The 23,674-nt window shown below is 38.4% G+C and overlaps 1 protein-coding gene across 1 annotated transcript in view; it reads left to right on the top strand.

Moving 5' to 3' along the window:
• Window positions 1-23,674, top strand: part of grin3ba (glutamate receptor, ionotropic, N-methyl-D-aspartate 3Ba) — a gene marked incomplete at both ends in the record, with an annotated part of 82,545 nt that overhangs the window by 33,224 nt on the left and 25,647 nt on the right. Inside the window, one exon of the mRNA XM_079819250.1 lies at window positions 17,096-17,733. Coding sequence (XP_079675376.1) covers window positions 17,096-17,733 — 638 coding nt within the window. The remainder of the gene's footprint in view (window positions 1-17,095; window positions 17,734-23,674) is intronic.

The following is a 23,674-nucleotide window of genomic DNA, read 5'->3' as shown; positions in this document are numbered from 1 at the left end:
AGTATAGGTTTCTTTTTCTTTTTGTTCCTCCACTTGCCAAAGTGGCCAAATTTGCTAAGAAAAAGTAGTTTCCTCATTTTCTGGGCACATAGTTCGGGGGAGTGGCACATGCAAATTCCACTGACCAATTTTCTTTGGCCTTTTCTCAAAGTATCAGAGGTGTTTGGGGCTCCCTTCCACACCACGTCTTGTTCCCTCCATCAGGGAATGGAGGGTACAATAGTAACTGAGACATTTTGCTCTGTACCTCATACAAAACTATTGCCTACCACCTGAGAAGACTGTAAATGCAACTTATCATCATTTGGACTATTTGATACTGCTTCTATTCATTTTCGCAATAAATAAATTATTGTGAATACACTTGCCTGCTTGTACACTTACCCATTTTTAAAACTGTATTTTTAAGGAATGTTATGAAAGATTCATAAATATCTTGTTTTTATTTCATAAATGTTTCTATAGCCATAAATGCATAATAATGGTTACGTTTTAGATGTTGTCAATATGTCCATGTTGAACTTTTCAGCATCTATCCAAATTTTTGTCCCTGTAAATGTTACATAATAATACCATCATATAAACAATCAGACCAGACTGGATAATCATATTTGTGGGTCCTTGGCAGGAAAAAGGTTGAAAAGCCCACTGAGCTTTAAGATAGACTCTGTAAGTCTTCCGTACTGAAGTACTGTACGTTAAAGATAACTCTAGCTCTAACATTTAGTTCCGAATGATAAACCTATTCTGGAATTCATTGCCTTCGGCCTCAGAGCAATATATCCATCAAATCACCTATATCCTAGAAAACCACTATCTTTTTGCTGAATTTGAGATCATCTTCACATTCAGACATCCTGTTCCAGAGTTTTATACACTTCCCAAAGCCATCAACCAGAGGCCTTCATCTCGCCTCAGCCCTGATAAATTTCTACCCACCAACAGTATCTGTTTTTTGGCATCCCGATCTCCTAGGAGGATTCAGGCCTGCCGTGTTCAGACATCGATTGAAAAATGTTATTCTTTCTGGGCAGAGACCATGTAAATGTCAACCAAAACTTGAAAAAGGATGACTGATCCAAGCATGAAATCATCATTATCTGCAAAGCACAGACCGATAGTCTTTGGATTAGGGAAATTCAGTGATGACAACAAAGTGGTGCTGCTCAAAATGGAGGAATTGGAACATAAGCTCAAAGCAGACGCTGTAAAGCTATCGTTTGGATTAATATCGAAAGGCACTCATAGAAGAAACACTATTTTGTTAAATCTTTTCATTGTATCACAGCCCATCATTATAATTGGCTTTTCATCCATTAGCATAAAGTCAGTTTATATCTTTTATATCATAGTTTCTAAGCGACACCATCAACTTACATGTATTTCATAGGTCAGACTAAAAAAGGTTACTTAAAGCAAGAATTTACCCTTGAGTTAATTAAAATTTTATCAAATATTAATGGATAGTTAATCATAAATGGATTAATGTCATTAATCCTGGGACACATTACGCATCATGCATCATATATTAGGATCTTTTCTGAAGACCACAGTGGAGCAGGCCTACTGCCGGCCTGACTTTGAATCAGATTTTTTCATAAAGCCTGAAAAGATTATTCCTTACTTGTGATGTCCTTTGCACGTTTCAAACGCTATCAGTCAACATTCTGAGAGCAGCTTTGCATACGAAGCGTGTGGATGAGGCCAGGCCAAGCGAGCTGCATATGCTAGGCTGTACAGAGAGAGGATTTCAGTGCATTTCAGGCTGACTGTGGATGCCAGCTCTCGCTGCCTACTGCTTTCCTTGCTAATTGAGCAAATCTCAGCGTATGCCTCGCGGAAGTAATGCTAATGAACTTCTTAGCGATCAGAAAGTTTAACACGGCTCTGTGCATTTATTTACATCACAGTTAAAAGGATTTTTGAACACTGTTCAAGAGAGTACAAGAATTCAGGATCCAGAGCAGAATGTTGGTTTGAACAAATCGCTCCCATGCATACTTTATGTGGAGATATACTGTAAATGTGGAGCTCTTTTGTTATTGCTTTTTAGCTCTCTTGTTTTGGTATGTCAGAGGGCACTGGGAAGAGGCCGCTGGGAAGGCATCCAATCTGTGTCCGTTTCTATCTGGGGATGAGGTCTCCTCTGGCCATCAGAGCACTAATAGCATTCAAACTCTTGTTACAATTAAACAGAAAAGTTAACGTTAACCTTTTCTTATCAGGCTGACTTCACAAAAGTCAATTAAGTAGGCACTCTTTGGATGAGCAGTCTGGACATATCTAATTAGATTTTAATTATACTTTTATTTTGACTTTAGATGATTATTTAGATAATTTGCCCAAGGGTATCTAATTATGATATTAATATAATAATAAAAAATGTGTCAGTGCTCTCTGTTATAATTTTTTTTAACTCCTAGTGCCAAATTTGCCCATTGGCCTCTGTCCATCCTGACCTCCTAATCATCTCCATAAATATATACGATTGGCTTCATCACTCTGTCACCTCTCCACCAATCAGCTGGTGTGTGGTGGGCGTTCTGGCGGAAAATGGTTGCCGCCGCATCATCCAGGTGGATGCTGCACATTGGTGGTGGTTGAGGAGATTCCCCTCTTCTATATGTAAAGCGCTTTGAGTGCCTAGAAAAGAGCTATATAAATGTAACACATTTTAATTAATTATTTTAATTAATGAATTATAATTAATCATGCAGTGCATCGTCAATGCATTGTGATATCGAATTGAACCGAATCGATGGCATGATAATCGGAATCGAACCGAGAGACCAGTGTAGGTTCACACCCTTACACAGGATTAAATTACATTTTAAAATATATAAAAATAGAAAAGAGTTATTTTAAATTGTAATCATATTTCACAATATTACTGCTTTTACCGTATTTTGATCTTAGCATAATGAATGGAATCCTATGTTGCCAGCTAGCATGTCCCGAGTAAAAGTGATCCAAAAAAAACCCCCACCTAATTACTTATTGTGGCCTGCGTATTCACAACAAATACAAATAGTGATGCAGATTAAGACTAGGCGATTTCCTAGGCAGATATTAACTTGGGACTATATTAGGGTGAAGTACAGGCGAAGCACTACTACTTGGGTGCAGAGATATCACATGAAATCCCCAAACTTCCGTCAACATACCGGCGTGCAACGCAACAAAAAACGGGGGAAAAAGTTTAACATACCGGCGTGACCTGCAACGAGTGTCTTATCTTTTGGATTGTTTATTTTGAGAAGTTACAGCTACAGTTACAGCAAACATGGTATTTGTAGTAAAAGGTTGTGAGAACAAGCAACGGATATACACTAATGTAATGTTTCACAGAATACCATCAAATGTGGAACTGAGAAAAAAATGTCTAGCTGCTCTGGATATCTGTACTTCAATGCCTCTCTACAAAATTAAACAGTATCGTGTTTGCGAGGAGGACTACTTTAAAAAAAGGCAATATGGGCCAAGAAAGACGGTCCTACGTCTGAAAGATACGGCCATCCCATCCATTTTCAAAGCACAGGCAGAACAAAGTGCACATGTAAGTTGTCTTTTATTACTCATGTTATTGTTTGTCTTTATTCGGTTGTAAGATATATGCTGAGAAGCTGTATATAGACTACGGTTCAAATAAAGTTAGCCTCCTCTTGTATAACCTCATGTTGAATTCAACCTGTTTAGCGTGAACAACCGAAACTAAAATAAAAAATGATGTTATTGTTACCTGTGAAATGAAATGAATGAGGACCAAGTTAGATATATTTCTCTCACCGAGTTAGCCTGGTTCTTTTGACTCAGGAGTTTTAATATAATTCAATTCAATTCAATTCAAATTTATTTGTATAGTGCTTTTCACAATACACATTGTTTCAAAGCAGCCTTACAGAAAGTGCATTTCATAAATGTACATTGAAAAATGTTAGAAAGAGAATGTTAAAGAAAAATGTTAGAATAAGTTAATCAATCATGTATTAATTTAGGCCATAACAACGCTGGCGTTGAGTCGTCTCTTCACAGGCGTCGAGTCGTCTCATCACAGGTGTTGGGGCATCTGAAGTCTCCATGAGAGGCTGGATACAAACTGGAGCTGACGAACTAGTTACCTCGGGACTAGTGTCCCGAGATAACAACAGAAAAGCAGATGGGAAATAATTAGCATAGCTGCTGTTCAGAATATTAATGCTTTTGATCCGATTTAACTGTAGTATAAAAGGTAATTATAATGTGAATGCTTGGCTAAAGAGATGCGTCTTTAATCTACTTTTAAACTGGGACAGCGAGTCTGAACCTCAAACAATATCAGGAAGACTATTCCAGAGTTTAGGAGCTAAATGTGAAAATGCCCTCCCTCCTTTAGTGGACTTAGATATCCTACAAATGACCAGAAGCCTCGCGTTTAGTGATCAACTCTTTCAGTAGTTTAGTGGGTATTGGATCTAATAAACATGTTGTTGGTTTAGATGCAATGATAAGTTTATTTAGCTCTTCCTGTCCTATAGTTGTAAAGCGGTGTAGTAGTTCTTGAGGGGCGATAATTGCGGTTATAACTACTAGAGAGAAGGCTACAAGCAGTTTGACCAAAGGAAGTAGCAGAACAGTCTTCAATGTTTATGTAAATTTTATTTGTTGACATATATGACATTGCATTCATGTGCTGTTCGGCTGTTGAGCGATCGCAACCTCCTCCTCCTGTCGTTCTATTTCCAAAGCACGCAGGCGTAGCTCCTCTTCTGAAAAATCTGGTTCATAGAGGTATGGTTCTGGATCTTGACTGTCTAAGAAGTAACCCTCGTTGTCTCTGACAAAATCCGCCATGTTCATCACCATTCATGTACTGTATGGAAAAAAGCCAGCTACTATTCACGCCGGTTAATTGACGGAAGTTGTGGGATTTCATGTGTTGTGTTATATCTCTGCGCCCAAGTAGCAGTGCTTCGCCTGTGCTTCCCCATAATATAGTCCCAAATCAATATCTGCCTAGGAAATCGCCTAGTCTTAATCTGCATCGCTATTTATACTCGTTGTGAATACGCAGGCCACAAGAAGCTGTTTTTTTTTTTATCACTTTTACTCAGGACATGCTAGCTGGCAACATAGGATTCCATTCATTATGCTAAGCTAAGCTAGTGGCGACCCTGCCAAACTAAAACAATGCATGCACTGAGACAAAATGCATTTGCCCACATATCTAAATGTAGGAAAGAAGTTAAATAAGCCCTATTTCTAAAAACAGTGGAGTGTTCCTTTAAATGCAACCTTAGTGCCTGTGACCAAACCTTGTGAGGGTGATCCAGACTTTTGAGAGTTACTGAGAGAACAATCCTGCTTTGTCAACATTATGGCCTTAAGCACAGCTCTAAATCACAGATCCTCGAGGACTCGCTCCACAATTAACTGTAACTTTCTTAGCACGAATGCCGCTGCTAAGTTCACTGTTGGAATATCTAAAATGGTATTTCTAATTCCCAAGCAGGAACTATACTCATATTTTGCCAGCCTTTGTAGCCAGTTTCCATGTAATGAAAAAGCAATAGATGAAGCTTTATGATAGTAATCTAATTTCTCAAGTAATAATACGTCAAACTAATGTCCAAAGATTTGGTTAAACTCCCATGTTTTGCTGTCTGACAGCAAACGCACCTTCGCCGAGGACTCATTGCTTTGCCGTGCACTGCTGGATGTTTAAAATTCTGTTCTGGTGAATTTGGACAGGATCATTTGGTAAATCACCTCATTCATAAACTCACATTTACCCAAATGGCTTTCATTTTCAAATATTACTTTATCGCCCAGTGGGAGTGCGCCTTGCACTATTCACCAGGCCTAATGTGAGTGATCGCTCCTATTATAAAGTGTACAAAAAAAATATTTTGATTTCAAAAGCCTCATTACAGTGTTGTTTTCTATCCTATGGAGTTATAAATTTATGGGCTTTCCTTTCACTCACGGAATGGGACATTTTTGCTGTGTCATATTAGGGTCATTGTGGAGCAAACAAGATTTGGAAATGTTATCAAGACTAATAACAGGTTAGAGTCTAGGCAGCTAACATTTAATAACACAGAAATGCCATTATATTTAAGATGCAAACTGGGCGCAGCAGTGCACACGGACAGTGATGTAGTGATATACTCCAAAAAAAGAAGTAACAAGCAGCATTAAAAAAAACACACCTTCCTCCCTTGGAGAGAAAAAACTATCAGTTTGCGGCAAAATGCTCACACTGGCAGCTGCTAAAAGAGCTGAGCTTTGGGTTTCTTGGCTTATGTTTCCCTTTCATCATTAGACCATGTAAAGTTTTGATTCCTGCGCCACATATGCACAGTTAAGATAAGAAAATTAAAGTGCAGTTTTAGTCACAGCTTTTGACACATAATACTTCTACCATTCAGTTGATTATCCCTAATTATGCCTAATCCTAAAGTAATTGATTAACTTTATGATGCATTAATTATTTAAAAAATATGATTCTTTCGTTACAATAAAATAAATATACAATAATTCCCTAACTTTTTTTGATAACGAATGAACTAGGGATGGCGAAATCTAAACATTTTCTTGACCGACCACCGAGCCTCATTAGCCGGTTGAAACCGGTTAACCGATTAGTTTAAAATATGCTGCGCTATTTGAAATAACAGCCGCGAGCCGCGCCTGCAATTTCGCAACTCTGTCGCATCTCTCTGCCGCTCTGCCTCCCGCTCTCACACACACACTGTCCCAGCGCCGCCGCCTGCCTTCCACTCACGTCACTTTTTTAAAATCCCCTACAGCGCGAAACATGAGTCCCGCAAACGCGGCGCCGAGGAGCTTGTTTGTAATCGGAGGACAAATGGTTCCTTAGTTTCGAAATGGTTTGGGTACAAGGTGATCGTGTTGAAAATAAAGGCATTTGTCTAGCGTTAGAAGCTCATTTGAAACATTGCCGCAGCTCATTTAAGAAAATGACAGCTCCGAAGAGACGCCGCTTTAGTTCGAGGTAGTGCTAACAATAATAAAGAAAGATGATGATCAACACCTTATGTGTTACCACTGAAATGTAGATGTAATATATTTCCAAATGTAATCTTATGCGGAATGTTGTCTAATAGACTGCAACACGATAAAACCAATGGATAAAACAGGCACCTTCAGAATGCTTAAAAGACGCACCAAGGCAGGTCTAACTCACTGTGTGCCTTCTAATTAAGCACTGTATCACACAAGTTGCAACTTACATCTGTCGTTCTTTTTGGTGAAATGGTCCCACACACTACTTTTCTTTGCACGCTTCATAGGCTACTGTCCTCTGCCCTGGCTCTAACCTCGAGTGTTTTAGCCTGTTTACTTTTTGCAAACCTTGTGAGCGCGCAAGCCCAAACGCTGTGACCTCGCTTCAAATGTTTTTATTGGTCTATTAAGTACAAACAGGCGAGTTATGAAAAATTGAGTGTGAGGGATTTGTTCACTTCACACAAAAAGATTTTGGAATGAGATGGCTAACTGTAGTAGCGTTTAGTCCACTGTCTATAATAGCCTAATTTAGAGATCACTTTTTTTTTTTTTTAACCGACAAACAACAACTTTGATCGGTTAACGTTGATACGGTCAACCATCGGTCAAACGGTCATCGGTTAACATCCCTAGAATGAACAATGGTAGATATTGTAGTGGTACTTTGCACTTCACCACCATCGGTCATGTTGAATATATGATGTCATAAATAATAAAAAAACACAAAATCTGTGTCTGAAATTGCATACATACTTCCCGACCGTTAAAAAATAGTATGAATGTGTGTAGTATAACTGTAAACTGGAAATACTACATTTGTCATTATCATTCTCCTGTGACCTACCAATGTCCGTTGCATCACTTCAGTGCAATCTACAAATCCTCGCCCATGGCTTCATGGGATAATCCATTGGATGATGCACACTTCAGAATCACGCTTCAAATAGTAGGTCATCCAAATGCTTTTTGCATTTCTGTTTTATGAATACTGCACGTTCGGACATACTGTACTCTTCACATACTGTTTTTTTCACCAACTACATAGTAAGGAAGTATGCATATTCAGATGCAGCTGAAGACATATAACGAGGGCAGGGTCAAAGGTCATCATCCATGATGTTATTGTTCATCATTAGCCTGGATGCCAGCCCAACTTAGCCCCGCCTGCAACATTTGAGGTCGGGAAGTTCGGTCTGGACTTGATCCGTTGTAGAGCAACCATGCTCGATTCAGAGCTGTTCGGACCAATGAAATTCTCGGGGCGGGCTTTATACGATGATGGACCGATGATCAACAGTAACGTAATCATCCACGTCACCAAAGAGCGCTTGGGTTGAATTCGTTCTAATCCTAAACGGAGAACTTGTTGGTATATGCATTCACCGTTACTATTTCTCTCAAAAATGATGATCTTGTTGGTAAGCACTCCGGGTATCCTTAAATAATTTTTTTACAACACCTGCAAAGATTGTTTACACACATCATCTTCTTCCAGTGTGCGTGCAGTTGAGTTCTGTTGACAACTATGCGTCGCTCCATTGCTCTGATTGGTTGTAGGACTATCCAATTGAGTGCAGAGGCATTTTCTTTCCTGGTTCGGTTGAAACACTCCTCATAATCACAGCCCAATGGAGCAGTATCAGACTCATATTCTGACTAGAATATTATGACGACATCAGGCTTGTTCATCATGATGGGTTAGAGATTTAGTAGTGGACACACTGTGCATCAGAAGTTATTCTTTTCCTTCATGTTTTTAATCGTTATCATAGCAGATCAAAAATGTAAAACAAGACATGAAGCACTTTGATGATAATGCAGAGATTATGAAGAGCTGCCAACTCTCCGCTTATCTGATGCTGAAGTGATCCTTGGGTACATTTTGAGACTTTGGATGTCACACATTTGCTAAAACACGCTGATGCCTAATGATGTGGCTAACTAAACACAGAGGGGACGCCACTCAGTATAAGCAAACTGAGCAAGTATTTAAGCATCACTTTCAAGCCACATGAACACTTTATGAAGCATGATAGCTACTCTCTTCGTCGCATACAAGCTGCTCACCCTTTTTAATTATGCGAAATCCCTTTTTAGACTGATTTGAATAAATAGTCTAGATACATGAGCATGAATCCTCAGGTCATAATACTCCAAACAATTTGCATAAATCACTTCTTTATCCCCACATGATCCACTTCAGATGTCAGTCAGAACCCTAAAGAGAGCCTTGTCTTCATTCTGTAATTAAGCATTTTTTTGTGTGTGTTGTTTAAGTGTTTTGAAAATATGTTAGTAAATCTTCCCACAGTGGTCTTTCTTAATTAAGTTACTGTCACTCTTAATAGAGGAGAATTAGTAATGATGTACCTTTCCCTCACATTTCTCTCTGCCATCATATTTCTCTCAAAACATTGTGAGGAAGAATTTTACATCTAGATAAGCAGTTTTCTTTACGACTTTAAAGCACTTTGGCACAGCGCTGTAGAACTAAAGTTGATTACAGGGTAGGGATGAGTCAGGATGGTTGACTAGTCGCCCACAAAACAATTTATGAATTAGTGAGGTCGACAAGGTCTAGATTTTCTTTTCTGATTTTTGTTTTAGCTTTTAATTTTTTTGTGGCGGTGCGCAAACGGCAACTTCTCTGAAAGGATTTTAGCATGACGTTAGCATTGAAAACATAAAGCACTGTATCAAATCACTGCTTCTTGCAACAATTCCACCTTTAAATGTCAAGACAATTACTATGGGGCTTCAGATCACCTGATGTGCCCAATGTTCTATTGTTTTGCAGAATCCCAACTCGCCATTTTTGTGTTGACTCTGATATTTTTGTGGAATTAAAGGTTATAGATATTTAACCAAATTATTTCTTGAATATCTAGCATTCATCCCTCTGTAGTACACAATATGATATCTAGGAAATTAGGAAAAATTATTTGTAATGTTTTTCCTGCTTAAAATCGAACACTATAATGGAGTTTGGCCTGCCCAGAGTCCTGACCTCAACCCGATAGAACACCTTCGGGATGAATGGCAGGCCAGTCAAGTTCTTCCACACCAAACTCTCTCATCCATGTCTTTATTGACCTAGTTTTGTGCACTGGTGCGCAGTCATGTTGGAACAGGAAGGGGCCATCCCCAAACTGTTCCTACAAAGTTGGGAGCATGAAATTGTCCAAAATGTCATGGTATGTTGAAGCATTATAAGTTCCTTACACTGGTAGTAAGCGTCCAAGCCCAACCCCTGAAAGACAACCTCATGTCGTAATCCCCCCTCCACCAAACTTTACACTTGGCACAATGCAGTCAGGCAAGTACTGTTCTTCTCGCAACCGCCCAACTCAGAGTCATCCATCGGATTGCCAGACAGAGAAGCATAATTCGTCACTCCAGAGAATACGTCTCCACTGATCAAGAGTCCAGTGGCGCAGTGCTTTACATCACTACATCTGATGCTTTGCATTTCACTTGGTGATGTAATGCTTCTATGCAGCTGCTCAGCCATGGAAACCCATTCCATGAAGCTCTCTCGCACTGTTCTTGAGCTAACCTGAAGACTCTGCAGAAAGTTGGCAACTTCTGCGCACTCTGTGCCTCAGCATGCGCTGACCCCGCTCTTACGTGGCCTACCACTTCGTGGCTGAGTTGCTGTTGTTCCCAATTGCTTCCAATTTGTTATAATACCACTAACAGTTGATCGTGGAATATTTAGTAGTGGGGAAATTTCAGGAATGGACTTATTGCACAGATGGCAACCTATCACCATAACGCGCTTGAATTCACTGAGCTCCTGAGAGCAACTCATTCTTTCACAAATGTTTGTAGAAGCAGTCTCTGCATGCCTAGGTGCTTGATTTTATACACCTTTGGCCATGGAAGTGATTGGAACACCTGAATTCAATGATTTGGAGGGGTGTCCCAATACTTTTGTCAATAAAGTGTATCAAGTTATCATATCTGTCTTTATCCTCGCTCTCACTCTCACTTTTCCTGCCAGATTGACACTATGACCTCTTCCTAATCATGACACCTCATTCTTACTTTCATCAATTGGAAGTTCTACCTGTGCTTTATACCTTTTTGAAGTGCCATAGAAAACATGCAGATTTATCTCCTGCATTTGTTTTGTTTTTTCACTTTGGTACTATTCTCAAGGTGTACATTTTCAAAACTCTTAATATCACAACAAATGCACTTTTTTTCAAACATTTCAGCATATTTTCAATTGTGTTAGTACAATACACAAAATAACTGCCTTTCATAAAACTCTTACTATCCAACTTTTGATTTGCATCTCTTCTCATTCAGTTTAATACATTTGTCTGTTATTTAATCCAACTGATCTTGATTTGGTGCACCTATAGATTTCTATAGATATTGATTATAGGCTATAGACATAGTTTCTATAGAACTTTGATATGGATTAGCAAATGCAATGAATTATTTTTACATAAGTGATTTAAAGCATCTTAGATGGCAACCACCACTATGTTCAAAATGTGTGCTACCAACTGTGTAAATATTAGTAGATTAGACATTTTTATTGCTATGTTTATTTTCATGTATTTTTATTTTATTTTTATTTATTTATTTGTATCGTATAGTGTTATGAATGCTTTGGCAATGTAAAGATTTCTTTCACCATGCCAATAAAACTATTTGAATCTGAATCTGAGAGATAGAGTGAGAGAGAGAGAGAGAGAGAGAGAGAGAGAGAGAGAGAGAGAGAGAGAGAGAGAGAGAGAGAGAGAGAGAGAGAGAGAGAGAGAGAGAGAGAGAGAGAGATTTGCTATTTGTGAACATAGAGGAGGATAAAGTACAACAGAGAGAAAACAGTCTAGATATACTGTATACTATTACAAACATGGATTCAAATACATAAGTCAGGTAATGTAAGAGTTTTTTCTAATGTGGAAACTGTAGCCTGTATTACTGTAATTAATTCAGCAACAAGGGTGATTTGAAACGTGTATTTTGCATCGTTTGCTATTGAATGAACTGATTGTTAAAAGTACTAAAGAGTACTGAAGAGTACTGAAAGAAGATCATACTGTTGAGTTTCGGTGATTTAAATCAAATGTTCTCATTACATATTACAATAATCTTGTGTTTGAAACAATGATTATGTGGACAGAAAATTTGTACAACTGAATGAAAGCATGAGATCAGGTTTTGAAAGAATGACTAGCTATGATACAAGTGATCAGTTTGGATTTTTGTACTAAGAGTTTTGAAAATGTACCCTTACCTGTGAAAATAGTACCAAAGTGGAAAAAAAACTGTAAATCATAATACATTATGTGGAGGTATAGCAGGTGAATTACTATTCTTATAAGTGCATTACAAAAATGCAAATACAAATCGTTTCCTTACAAATAAAACATATTTGTATTCCAACATAGTATGCCTGGTATTGACTTATGTGATTCCATTAAGGTACAATGTTGCCTCGAGGCAACACTATTTTTGTAATACATTTGATGACATAATGTAAAGTTTTTGAAAATACTTCTTTACTTACTAGTGAAGGTGTAAGTGAAGGTTTTTTTGTGGGTGAATATCTGGATAAATAAAATAGTACTTTTCATTGGAGAAAATATGGAGCCATGTGACCTGTGCTGAAAGAAGGAACAAAATGGACCCCTGTAGGACCTGTGTCCACTGTTTTGATTTGAGTTATCCTTCCCTGATATAGGTTTGACCAATACATGGGGGTATCATTTTATAAAAAATAAAAAATAAATTAAATAGGCTATGTTGCCTGGAGGCAACATGGTACCATAGAGGGCTGTGAAGTCTCCGCTATTTTTAAAATGTTATTCTGTGTACAACTGCAGACAGAAATCTTAGGCTGTTGCGTCACATTTTGCACCGTGAATCTTGTGTTTTTGATGTTGCATGTCAAGTTAAAAATAGTTTTGTTTTAGAAACACGTCTTGACACCTGATTTCTGTTTCATTCTGTTGCACTCCCTTAGGCTGTTTCTGGAAGCAAGGCCCAAGGGGTCGAGATTGGGCTGGTTAGCATGGACCTTAGCCCCTGCTGCTATCTGTCATAGACCATCTGGTTCTTTAAAACTTCTTTCACTATTAATAGCCATTCAAAATGAGCCTTTTATTCTGTATGACATATTTTACCAGGGCACTAAAAGTGTGAAATGGACTTTTTCCTATGGGTTTTTTCTTATCTTCTGCCTTTCCATGTCACAGCTCAGAATAATTACACTGTGACAATTGCACTGTGAACCAATGTGGTGGAAATGACCCAAAATTAGATAATACTGGGCTTCTTTAAAGAGATGGATCACCCAAAAAATACTAATTCTGTCATCATTTACTGTGAAAGATATTTTGAGCAACGTCTCAGTTTTTTTGTCAATAATCACCAAAACTATTTGGTTACCAACATTCTTCAAAATATCTTCTTCAAAGCAGAAGACATGAGGATGTCAATTGTGAGAGATTTGTCATTTTTGAGTAAACTATTAATTTAATACTGAATAGTCAACTAATGATTCAGACAACCCACTGACTAGTCATTTATGAATGTTTTGGAAATCCTCATTATGCAGTGGTATTGCTGAATCATCTCTCTTTTTTATAATATGCAGAACCTGAACTTTCAAAATTAGGTTCCTCCCAAGCTCATCAGCTATCAGAGCAGAAATCATTGGGTTTTACTAGAGTTTAGCTGTCTGTTTCAGGAAGATAGGCAGTAATTTCCAATTTCTCTGGTCAATTATGGTTTGTTTATGGATCAGGTGCCATTGCCGTGTGAGGGCGAAAGATAGATTCAGCACGTCCGTCTCTATACCTGCACGATAATTTGATGGCCAAACTAGTGTTTGTATTAGTCCACGAAACCTGTATGTTGCCGTGTTCGATATTAATGAAATGTTACTCTACAGCATTTGGGCCGTTTATGAGCTGTCAGTTAAAAAAATAGCACCCATTTATTTCTCCCTGGTGTTAAGACAGATTGTGAAAATTGCTCGCAAGGTGTGGGAAAAGTGGAAATGGAAATGGACGTTTCCCGCTCAACTTCCTAGACAGAGAGAACAAATCAAACTGCTCACGCTGTTCAGATGCTGTCAGGTTGTGGATCCATTTAGACGTGAGAAGGCTAATGTCCTACCGAGCACAAGTATTGTTTGGAGGAGCAGCTGTTTTCAGATCGATTGAGCAGTGAGAGGCTTCAAGGCTAAAGGTTTGCCTTCACATAGAAGGTGTTTGTTTGTTTGTTTGCTATTCACCTGGCATCACCTGGGTATACTGGTAAATAAAAGATAAGCCTGCCCCCATTCCCTCTTCTTATCTAAGCTCCCATATGTACACAGCACAACCCTGGGACCCCCTCGGTCCGTTTCTGTTTTTTGAGGCCCTATTCTTTTGTTTCAGCGGAGCAGAACTTCGACACGAAGTGAATGGTGTGTTTTTATATTTCGTTTACAAATTAATCCGGTTTGGCATCACCGCATGGAGTCGTCAGTGTGCGTGCTAATTTATGTGCGCCCTAAGTAGCGGTGAAAGTCACAGGGACGCGTGTCAGAGCCGCTGGCGGTAATGTTATTCCAGTCACACAGGTTTTAACTTTGCGTGGGGACTCCTCTTCAGCGCCGCGGCCCCGTGCTGCTCACTCACAGCCCCCCACCAGGTTCAAACGGTCCCTCTTCCTCTCAGAACACCCAAGCATCCCATCTTTCACTCTCACTGCACATTCACGCACGCCTCCCTGTCAGTCCACATCAAAAACAGCAGAGAGTCTGTGTGGAGATGGCCAGGAGCCATTTCAGATGAGAGCTGACGGCTCTTCCTCACTGTTTTTGTGTCTATTTTTCATTCAAGTGATTTAAATGTTTGCATCCAAGATTGCGTCTAAACGAGTGTTGTTTTCAGGGTTCCTGAGTATGAGGTCATCATAAGTTCAGAGTAAGTAATATATTCCTCCATTTGCCTATAAGGCAGCTTTAGGAGATGGAAGTCACAGGAGATCTAACACTCTCTCCAGACTTCCATCTTACTTATTCAAACGTATAATCATTAGGGAATACAATACACATTTGCAGCCTGAAGATATCTGCGTTTTATGGTGGGGTTTGTTTTGATGAGTCAGTGTGAAGACCTAATAAGGGGTACACGATTTGGGGGGAGAAATCGAATTGCGTTTTTTTCCCCTAATAAAATGTTTTTTTTATTCATTCAAATTTTTAATTAAAGTTAAATAATGTTGTCATTTTTATTATGATTGTTTTTATTGTGATTATTACTCAAAGAAATATTACTATTATAAGATTTCACTTTAAAACTTTTAAATTGAGTATTAAAATGTTCTCCTAAAACGAGATGCTATGTCATTAAAGGGGTCATGAACTGGCTTTTATTATTTTTTTATACTGTTGTCTGAGGTCAACTTATGACGTTTGCATGGTTTTTTTTAGTAATAGGCAAGTTTCTACCCTGGTTTTGAGTCTCTCCCATGGAACGCTCTGTTTTTATGGGCTGAAGATTTGGAAGTAAACGCCCACTGCTATAATTGGATAAGTTTTGCATATTTAATGAGCTTCAGCTCCCCTGTCAGTACATGTGGGAATTGTTTTGAAAGCATGAGGGAAACGGCAACCGGAATCGCCCACAGGGTTCACAAAATGTCTTTATCACACAAACACAAGGATTTATCTCTCATCCACTCGCAATTAAATATATAAAAGTTATTTTTGTATTACTTGCCCCACCCAATCAGTGGATATAACCGTGAACCGTTCATCACTAACACACACACACAAGCCTCACTATAGAGTCAGACAAATCAAAGCATGATTAAAACTTCCACAATTGTATTTTTCCTTCAAACATCAAGTCAAGAGAGTAAACAACGCATGCCAAGAAAGGAATGTTTTTTCACTATTTAAGATAGCCCGTCGGGCAGGCCGGTGATACGTTTTGGTAGCCCGTCTGGAAAACACATAGCCCCGGGACGTTTGGCTTTGCGAGCCCTGGCCCAAGTCTGATCACGAATCGCAGCACAATTTACCAACAACACTTCAAATAAAGGATTCTCCAGCCTGTGACAGCGTGCTAAGTTATGTTCAGTTAGACACATACACATAATCAATAGATATCAAATGATCTGTAAAAATGCAATACTGTCACATATTTAAAAAAAATGTTTTACTCACATTAGTGTGTTGCTTCATTCATTCATTCATGTAATCTCATCCTGTCTGCAAATCCAGTCTTGTTTACAAACGAATCCGTGGGGAAATGAAGGAACAAACGAGCAATGTCTTCCCCACGTGAGTTGGATATTCCTTAAAAATAAAGCTCATCCATGCATTCATAATATTGGAATCCGAATGAAGCTTATGCAGCATGATTATTGCTTGGAAGCTCGATCCGGTTTAGCGCTATGTAGGCGTATAATCGGTGGGCGGGGCTACAGAATCAGGCATACTTCTTCTTCGGTTAAGATGTGTTTCACTGCACTCTGACTTGGCACATTTTGTGATCGAGCGTTTTCTGGGCCTGGTGTCAATAAAAGCTTTCCTTTGACTAACAAGGAAGTTTTCAGCTCCGAAACTTGCAGGATATTCTGATATCACAATGAACTTTTATATATCAAAGGCTGAATGAAAAGTTGATTTCTCAATCCATGACCCCTTTAAAAGAATATAATTTTCTCACAACATTTTTTTTCCACAATAACAACATATTATGTCATTATAACAATATGCTTTTCCCATTATAACGTGATATTATAATGTTAAAAACGCATATTTTGTACGCGATGATGTGACAACGTGGGAAATAGGTCTTTATCACAGTTCGCGTTAGAAAAGTGGAAGCTTCAAATAGGATAGAAATGTACAAACTTCCATGAAACATTAATTATGAGTAAAGACAAATTAAACAATAATAACGTTTGTATTGTAAAAATAATATGTAAATATACACATAGCATATAGTTAATTAATTATACTTTTTAATGAATTACAACCTTTGTGGTTTGATAATCGCATGTTGCGTTTTTTTATTTTCAATTCAGCCCTAGACCTACAGTAACTGTGTATGTTCTCTGCTTTCAGAACCGCTTCCATTTGCAGATGATGACACGTACACCACCTTCAGCATTGTCGGAGCTGCTGTTAGCAGTGTTGCTGAAGGGAGGCTGGCAGGGTGGAGCGGCCGTTCTTTGTCCGGGAGGTGGGAACACAGGAATGCTGGAAGAGCTTGAAGAGTGGGGCCACTTAGGTGTGGATGGAGCCCACTGGCACCTATGGGAGACCCTCAACCTGTCCAGACTCGAGGAAAATGCAAGCGAAGACAAGGTGATGGAGCTCCTCTCACAGCTACTCAGGAGGACTCCTTCTGCTCCGGCGTCTTCCGTGGTGCTTTTCGGCTCCGACCCCGAATGTACGGCTACAGTGCTGCGCAGTGCCCACCAGTTGAGCGCTGCATTGCCCCCCATGCACTGGATCATGGGATATCCGCTTACTCTCGATTCTCTACACTCCATTGGCTCCCCACTGGGTCTTCTGGCTTATGGGGAGGTGAATCGTAAGCCCTTGAACTTCTACATTAGGGATACCCTGCAGCTCATTGGCAGGGCTGTGTATGCGGCGACCATGGTGAGACCGGACCTGGCGCTCATCCAAAACATGGTCAACTGCTTTGACAAGCCCAATAAACATGAGCTACCCTCCTCTGGACAGTACCTTGCCAGGTAAACGTGTTTTCTTTTCTTTTTCTGCTAAGTAGCTTACTAAGTAGCAAATACTATTACAGTTTTTTAATTATTGCTTACACACTAAAATGAAAAATCTCACACAGTTAGTGAAACCTGACACCGGAGCAAAACCTCAGCCCATATCCGCACAACTAAAAGCACATTTTCATCCTACACAGTAGTTTGCAAGACACTAAACACAATTCTCTACATTAGACACAAAAATCTAACATGATTCTTTGCCATTTCAAGTCATTGCTCTCCGAACATGGCCGTCAGGTGGGCAAAACTGTATTTAACTATATTTAAGTATAACAGTAAAGTCTTGTCAAGCCACCTTGATTTATACAGCGCTTTATACGACACAGATTTTCAAAGCAGTGATAACAGGAAAATTATGCTTTTCGGCTAACGTTCAGCTGAAGTCAGTTCAGTGTTAATTCAGTTCTGTTGTAAAGATCATCAATTATTAAACTAGTTAATTTCATCTATAAAGCAGAAAGAAATGGCAAATAAAATGCGGCACATAATGACATCATCGTCCAGCTCAGTTCTCATATAGCGTCAATATAGTCTGATCAATAATATTGTTGAATATTAAGTAGCAAAACATGTTCATCAACAAGAGTAGCATTTCCGGTAACAAGGTATTTTTCCAACAAGTAAATATGAGTGTGGGGCAAAAAACGAATGCTTAATTGGGGGTACCTGTGAAAAATGTTGCCTATTAGTTATAATGTGACATAACTGCGATGTAGCCTTTAGCAATACTACAGTTCTGTTGTTTGTCCCATTATAACTAATAGGCTACATTTTCCAAAGGTATCCACCATTTACCATGTTTCATATTTCTGATTAGTGTGCAATTTATATGTGACAAGGCCCAGTTATTCACAATAAAGCTGGAGATTTTGTCAGAATAGGACATTAGCGATGGAAATAACTATTCATGGTCTTATTTATTTTAAGTTTATGTCTGTGTAGCCTATGCAAACTGAAAATTTAAGCAAATATTTTTATCTAATATTTACCATGTTACACATTTATGGTTAGTGTGCAATTTGATTCTGACATGCAGCTTAAATGAACCCGGAGATTGTGTTAGAGGACATTAGCGAAGGAAACAGATATCCCTAGTCTTATTTATTGAAATTTATGTGCCTTAAAGAGTCAAGTGTCATAGGTTATACAAATGTTTGCAGCCTATGCAAACTAAAAATTAAAGCACTTTTTTTTTCTTTGGCACAAGTGGTACACCCTATTTACCATGTTTCACATTTATGATTAATGTGGAATCTGCATGTGACACATGTGTGGCTTTTGGACCCCTAGCCTTCAAGCTCAATTACCTATAGAGGATCTGGAAATTGTGTTAGAATTAGACATTATTAGCGAAGGAAACAACTATGCACAGCCTTATATATTGAATTTATGTCTTAAAGAGTCAAATAGCATAGGTCTGTCTATAGTATACAACCTATGCAAACTGGAAATGAAAGCTCAGTGTCATGAAGCATCAATTTAAGGATGCAGTGTGTGTCGATGTATAATGTGAAAGATGTTTTGCTGCCAAATGTCACTGCTAATGGTTTACATTAAAAAAAAACTCTCTTTAAAGGAACACTCCACTTTTTTTGAAAATAGGCTCATTTTCCAACTCCCCTAGAGTTAAACAGTTGAGTTTTACCATTTTTGAATCCATTCAGCCGGTCTAACTAGGAACTATACTCTCATTGCTGCGTAATAATCAAGGAACTTTGCTGCCGTACCATGGGTGCAGCAGGCGCAATGATATTACGCAGCGCCTGAAAATAGGCTAACTTTCGTCAACATAGCCAATGCGACAATCTGCTTGCACAAAGAGCGTGCTGGGGACTATTCATAATAGTAATATCATTGCGCCTGCTGCACCCATGGTACGGCAGCAAAGTTCCTTGATAGTATGAGAGTATAGTTCCTAGCCATATCGGTCTAGAAAATCGCCACTTTTCATTTTCCGTCGGCCCTAGTACACGATGTAACTAGAAGAGTCAAGTTTTTAATAGGAAAAATATTGAAAGTCTTTGGTCATTTTTGAGCGAGATGCTAACAGTCTAATCAGATTCAATTATCTATGCTAAACTATGCTAAAAATGCTATCGCCAGACCCGGAGATCGACTGAATGGATTCGAAAACAGTAAAACTCTACTGTTTAACTCTAGGGGAGTTGGAAAATGAGCCTATTTTCAAAAAAGTGGAGTGTTCCTTTAAAAAAAGCTCTTTAAAAAAACAACAACAGCATAATTGTCATGTGATACCCAGTATAAAGCTTTTCAATTTCATATCATCTTTAAAGATAATGTTTCATATTATGGATATTGTTCCTTATTATGTTTTTTACACAGTACATTATTAAAATTATATTTCCAGTATTTTATTTTTGTTAGTATATTGTATTCTAGCTAGCTATTCTATCAAAAATGTTGTTGTAGCTTAGATTAGTTCACTTCAATGAAAATTTCCTGATATTTTAGGGTGTGTTCACACTTGGTCCAGACCAAAAAACAAAAACAAAACATAAAGTCCTGGTCCGCTTAACGTTCGCACTGGCATTTTTAACAGCGAACCTAAGGGCGTTTACACACCTACCTTGTTTGGTCCGGATTTTCGGACTTTTCAGTTTGGTCCGAATCAAGATTACAGGTGTGAAACCTCCCCCGTACCACGGTCCGGACCACATTTGGTCCGACGAAAAGAGGTAGTCTCGGTCCGGATCAAACTGAACAAAGGTTTGGTTAGTTTCTAGTGTGAAAGCATTTTCTGTATGGTTCGGACTTTCAGACCATTTACAGGAAGTTCCTGTTTATGTTTAAATATTATAATATTATTTTTAAATTCAATCTAGGCTACATTGATTATGAAAAGTGAAAAGATGCACAATATGTCAGAAGACAGAAGGTCAGAAATGATTTTGAATGAAATTTTGTATGATTTTGTTTAGAAAGCCTTTCTTTAATGTGAATTTCGTTTTGTATAAATTGTATCTTAATTTTAATCAACGTTTAATCAGATAATTGCCTGGATTTAATAAATAAGAAGCAAATAGTCTATAGCAGACAATAATCGTGGGAGCGATCACATGCTTTACACGTGAACTGGAGCGCATCTCAAATAAACCGAAACTCAGTAGCTACTTGTCTCACAAACATGAGAAATATGTGTATATAAAGCTTGAAATGTCCACTTTTAAACGTAACGAATAAAAAATAGTCAAGCAATGCGCACTGTTCAATAGTGGCAACGATATGCGTCCGTTCATTCTTGTCAAAGACGCTGACGTCAGACGCACGTCCGTTTGCAATCAATGTCCAGATGCAGCCCACATAGATGAAGACGAGTGGACGCAAGTGCGTCATGTAAAGTTCTTTAGTACGCTCACATAATTGCAATGTGAAACCAAACCAAAACTAACCGAATGTATAAAATGTATCAAAACATGAACTTCGGTTCGGACCTTGGTGCGGACTTTCAGGTGTGAAAACGCCCTAAAGTTACAGAACCAAAGGAATAGGGATGCGGTCACAACCTGATTGGTCGGCTTTTATGACGTATATTTCGCGACGGAGCTTGCTTACCGAACATTCAAAACAATGCTGTGTGCTGGATTAAACGCCATCATTTTATGCGTTTACATATGGTTTTATTTTTACCAGCTGAGAGCTCACGAGAAGGACAAGATTTCCTCCGTTGTATGCAGGAACGAAGATCTACATTGATGAGGCACTTTACCTTCTCATTGGTCCACATTTGCCCTCTACTCATTTTCGATACACCGATCTTTCCGCGTCGTCAAATCAGCTGACTTGTAGCATCGCATCTTGTGACATAACGTCCTGTTTTTGGTTTGTTTACATGTCTTTGATCCATGTTGCGTTCATATATCAATCGAACCGCACCAGAGTTCGTTTGGAAGCGGACCGAGACCCATCTTTTTAGCGATCTCGGTCCGCTTGTTTGCCGCACTAACCGAGCAATCACACCAGGGTTTGTTTTAATCGAACCAAACATGACAAGTGTGAACGCACCCTTACTCCCCCCAATCTCATCCAAGATGTTCATATCTTTCTTTCTTCAGTCGATAGAAATTACGTTTTTTGAGGAAAACATTCCAGGATTTTTCTCCACATCATAGACTTCCATGGCAACCAAAATGTTGAAGGTCCAAATCAATGCAGTTTCAAAGTGCTTTGAAGGGCTTCAGAGGCTCTGCACGATCCCAGACGAGGAATAGGGTCTTATCTAGCGAAACTTTTTATATAAATTGCTCATCTTGCGCTGCTCTGTGCGCGCCAGTGATTATGTAATCACGTCGGAAAGGTCACGCTAGACGTAGGCAGAAGTGTCGAATTTCTTTTCGACTGAAGAAAGTAAGACAAGAACACCTTGGACTAGATGGGGGTGAATAAATTGTCAGGGAATTTTCATTTTGAAGTGAACCAATCCTTTAACTGCTGTAGATTATGAGTAGCCTGTAGCTCATCCAGCTAGAATTTTAAAGTAACTTCCCCAACACAAGTGTTGTTATATTTTAAAATCTGATTTTTTAATTATGATAAGTAATCAAGAATTAATTTGTTATCTGATCACGCAGTGAAGTCATTTCAAGCTTTAATTGTACCTTTAGTGATTAGTGTGCATATGGACATATTAAGCATGTTTTACTTTAGGGGAATTATAATGTAGTAAATACTCTCCAAGGAAAAAGGCTGTATTAGTAATTCCAGCCACTATTAAGTTACAGGATTTTTCTGTCTCGACTGCAGTATGGTCTCATATCTTTAGGTTATTTTCCTGATGGAGGCACCGGAGACTTTAAAATGCAATTAACTGACTCAGGGGCATTTTCAATACATTTATACCTCCTTTAATCAAAACCATATCCCTGTGCGCATTTACATAAACCGTCAAGTTAGCAGTTACAGAATGATACATTCTCAGCCATGTTGAAGCCATTTGTGACAATTCCGTGCCCTTTTCACTCGCTGACCTCCATAAGCAGGACACTAACCTTTCTGCATTCAGATTGCCTGGCTCTTTCTTCATCTTCAGTGCCAGTGTCCAGTTCAATGTCAAGAGCTCACAGAGCCTCCTGTCCACCGCCTCTCAGCTTGATGCATTGTTATCATTGTGTTAGTGGAGGAAGCTGTGGGAGGCTTGTCTATTAGAACACAGAACACAGAGCTTGTAGAGCTACAGGGACCAAAATATTTACAGTTTCTCGCTCAAGACAATAATCAGGGAGGAATTGCAGTGTTTTTGTTATTATATATATTGTTATATATTGCTTCTGTACTATTTCTCACAAATAAATAGTACAATTTAAAAAAAAGAAAAAGAATAAATCTAAACGGAATCATTCAAACTGCTTTTACTATTATTACAAATATTTTATTATAATAATTTTTTTTAAAGTTGCCAATTGGTATTTCTAAACGTTAGATATTTATACTTGTTTCAACATAGTTATATATATATTTTTTTTTTTCTTTTAAAGGTTGAAAATATCTAGGCAATCAAAATAGTTCACTGATAAGATCTGTTGAATTAAATGATAGTGAAATGTATTTAAATGAGAACACAAAATCAAAGTATTATGTTAATTGTGTTAAAGGATTAGTTCACTTTAAAATGAACATTTCCTGATAATTTACTCCCCTATCTCATCCAAGATGTTCATGTCTTTCTTTCTTCAGTCGAAAAGAAATTAAGTTTTTGAGGAAAACATTTCAGGATTTTTCTTCACACAATGAACTTCAATGGCAACCAAAATGTCCAAAAAAGGTCCAAATCAATGCAGTTTAAAAGGGCTTAAGAGGCTCTGCACGATCCCAGATGAGGACTAGGGTCTTATCTAGCAAAACCATCAGTCATTTTCAAGAAAAAATAAACAGTTATATA

The sequence above is a fragment of the Gobio gobio genome (genome assembly GCF_949357685.1).
Source record: "Gobio gobio genome assembly, chromosome: 6".
Lineage (NCBI taxonomy): Eukaryota > Metazoa > Chordata > Actinopteri > Cypriniformes > Gobionidae > Gobio > Gobio gobio.
This window is presented reverse-complemented; position numbering and strand designations above follow the sequence as displayed.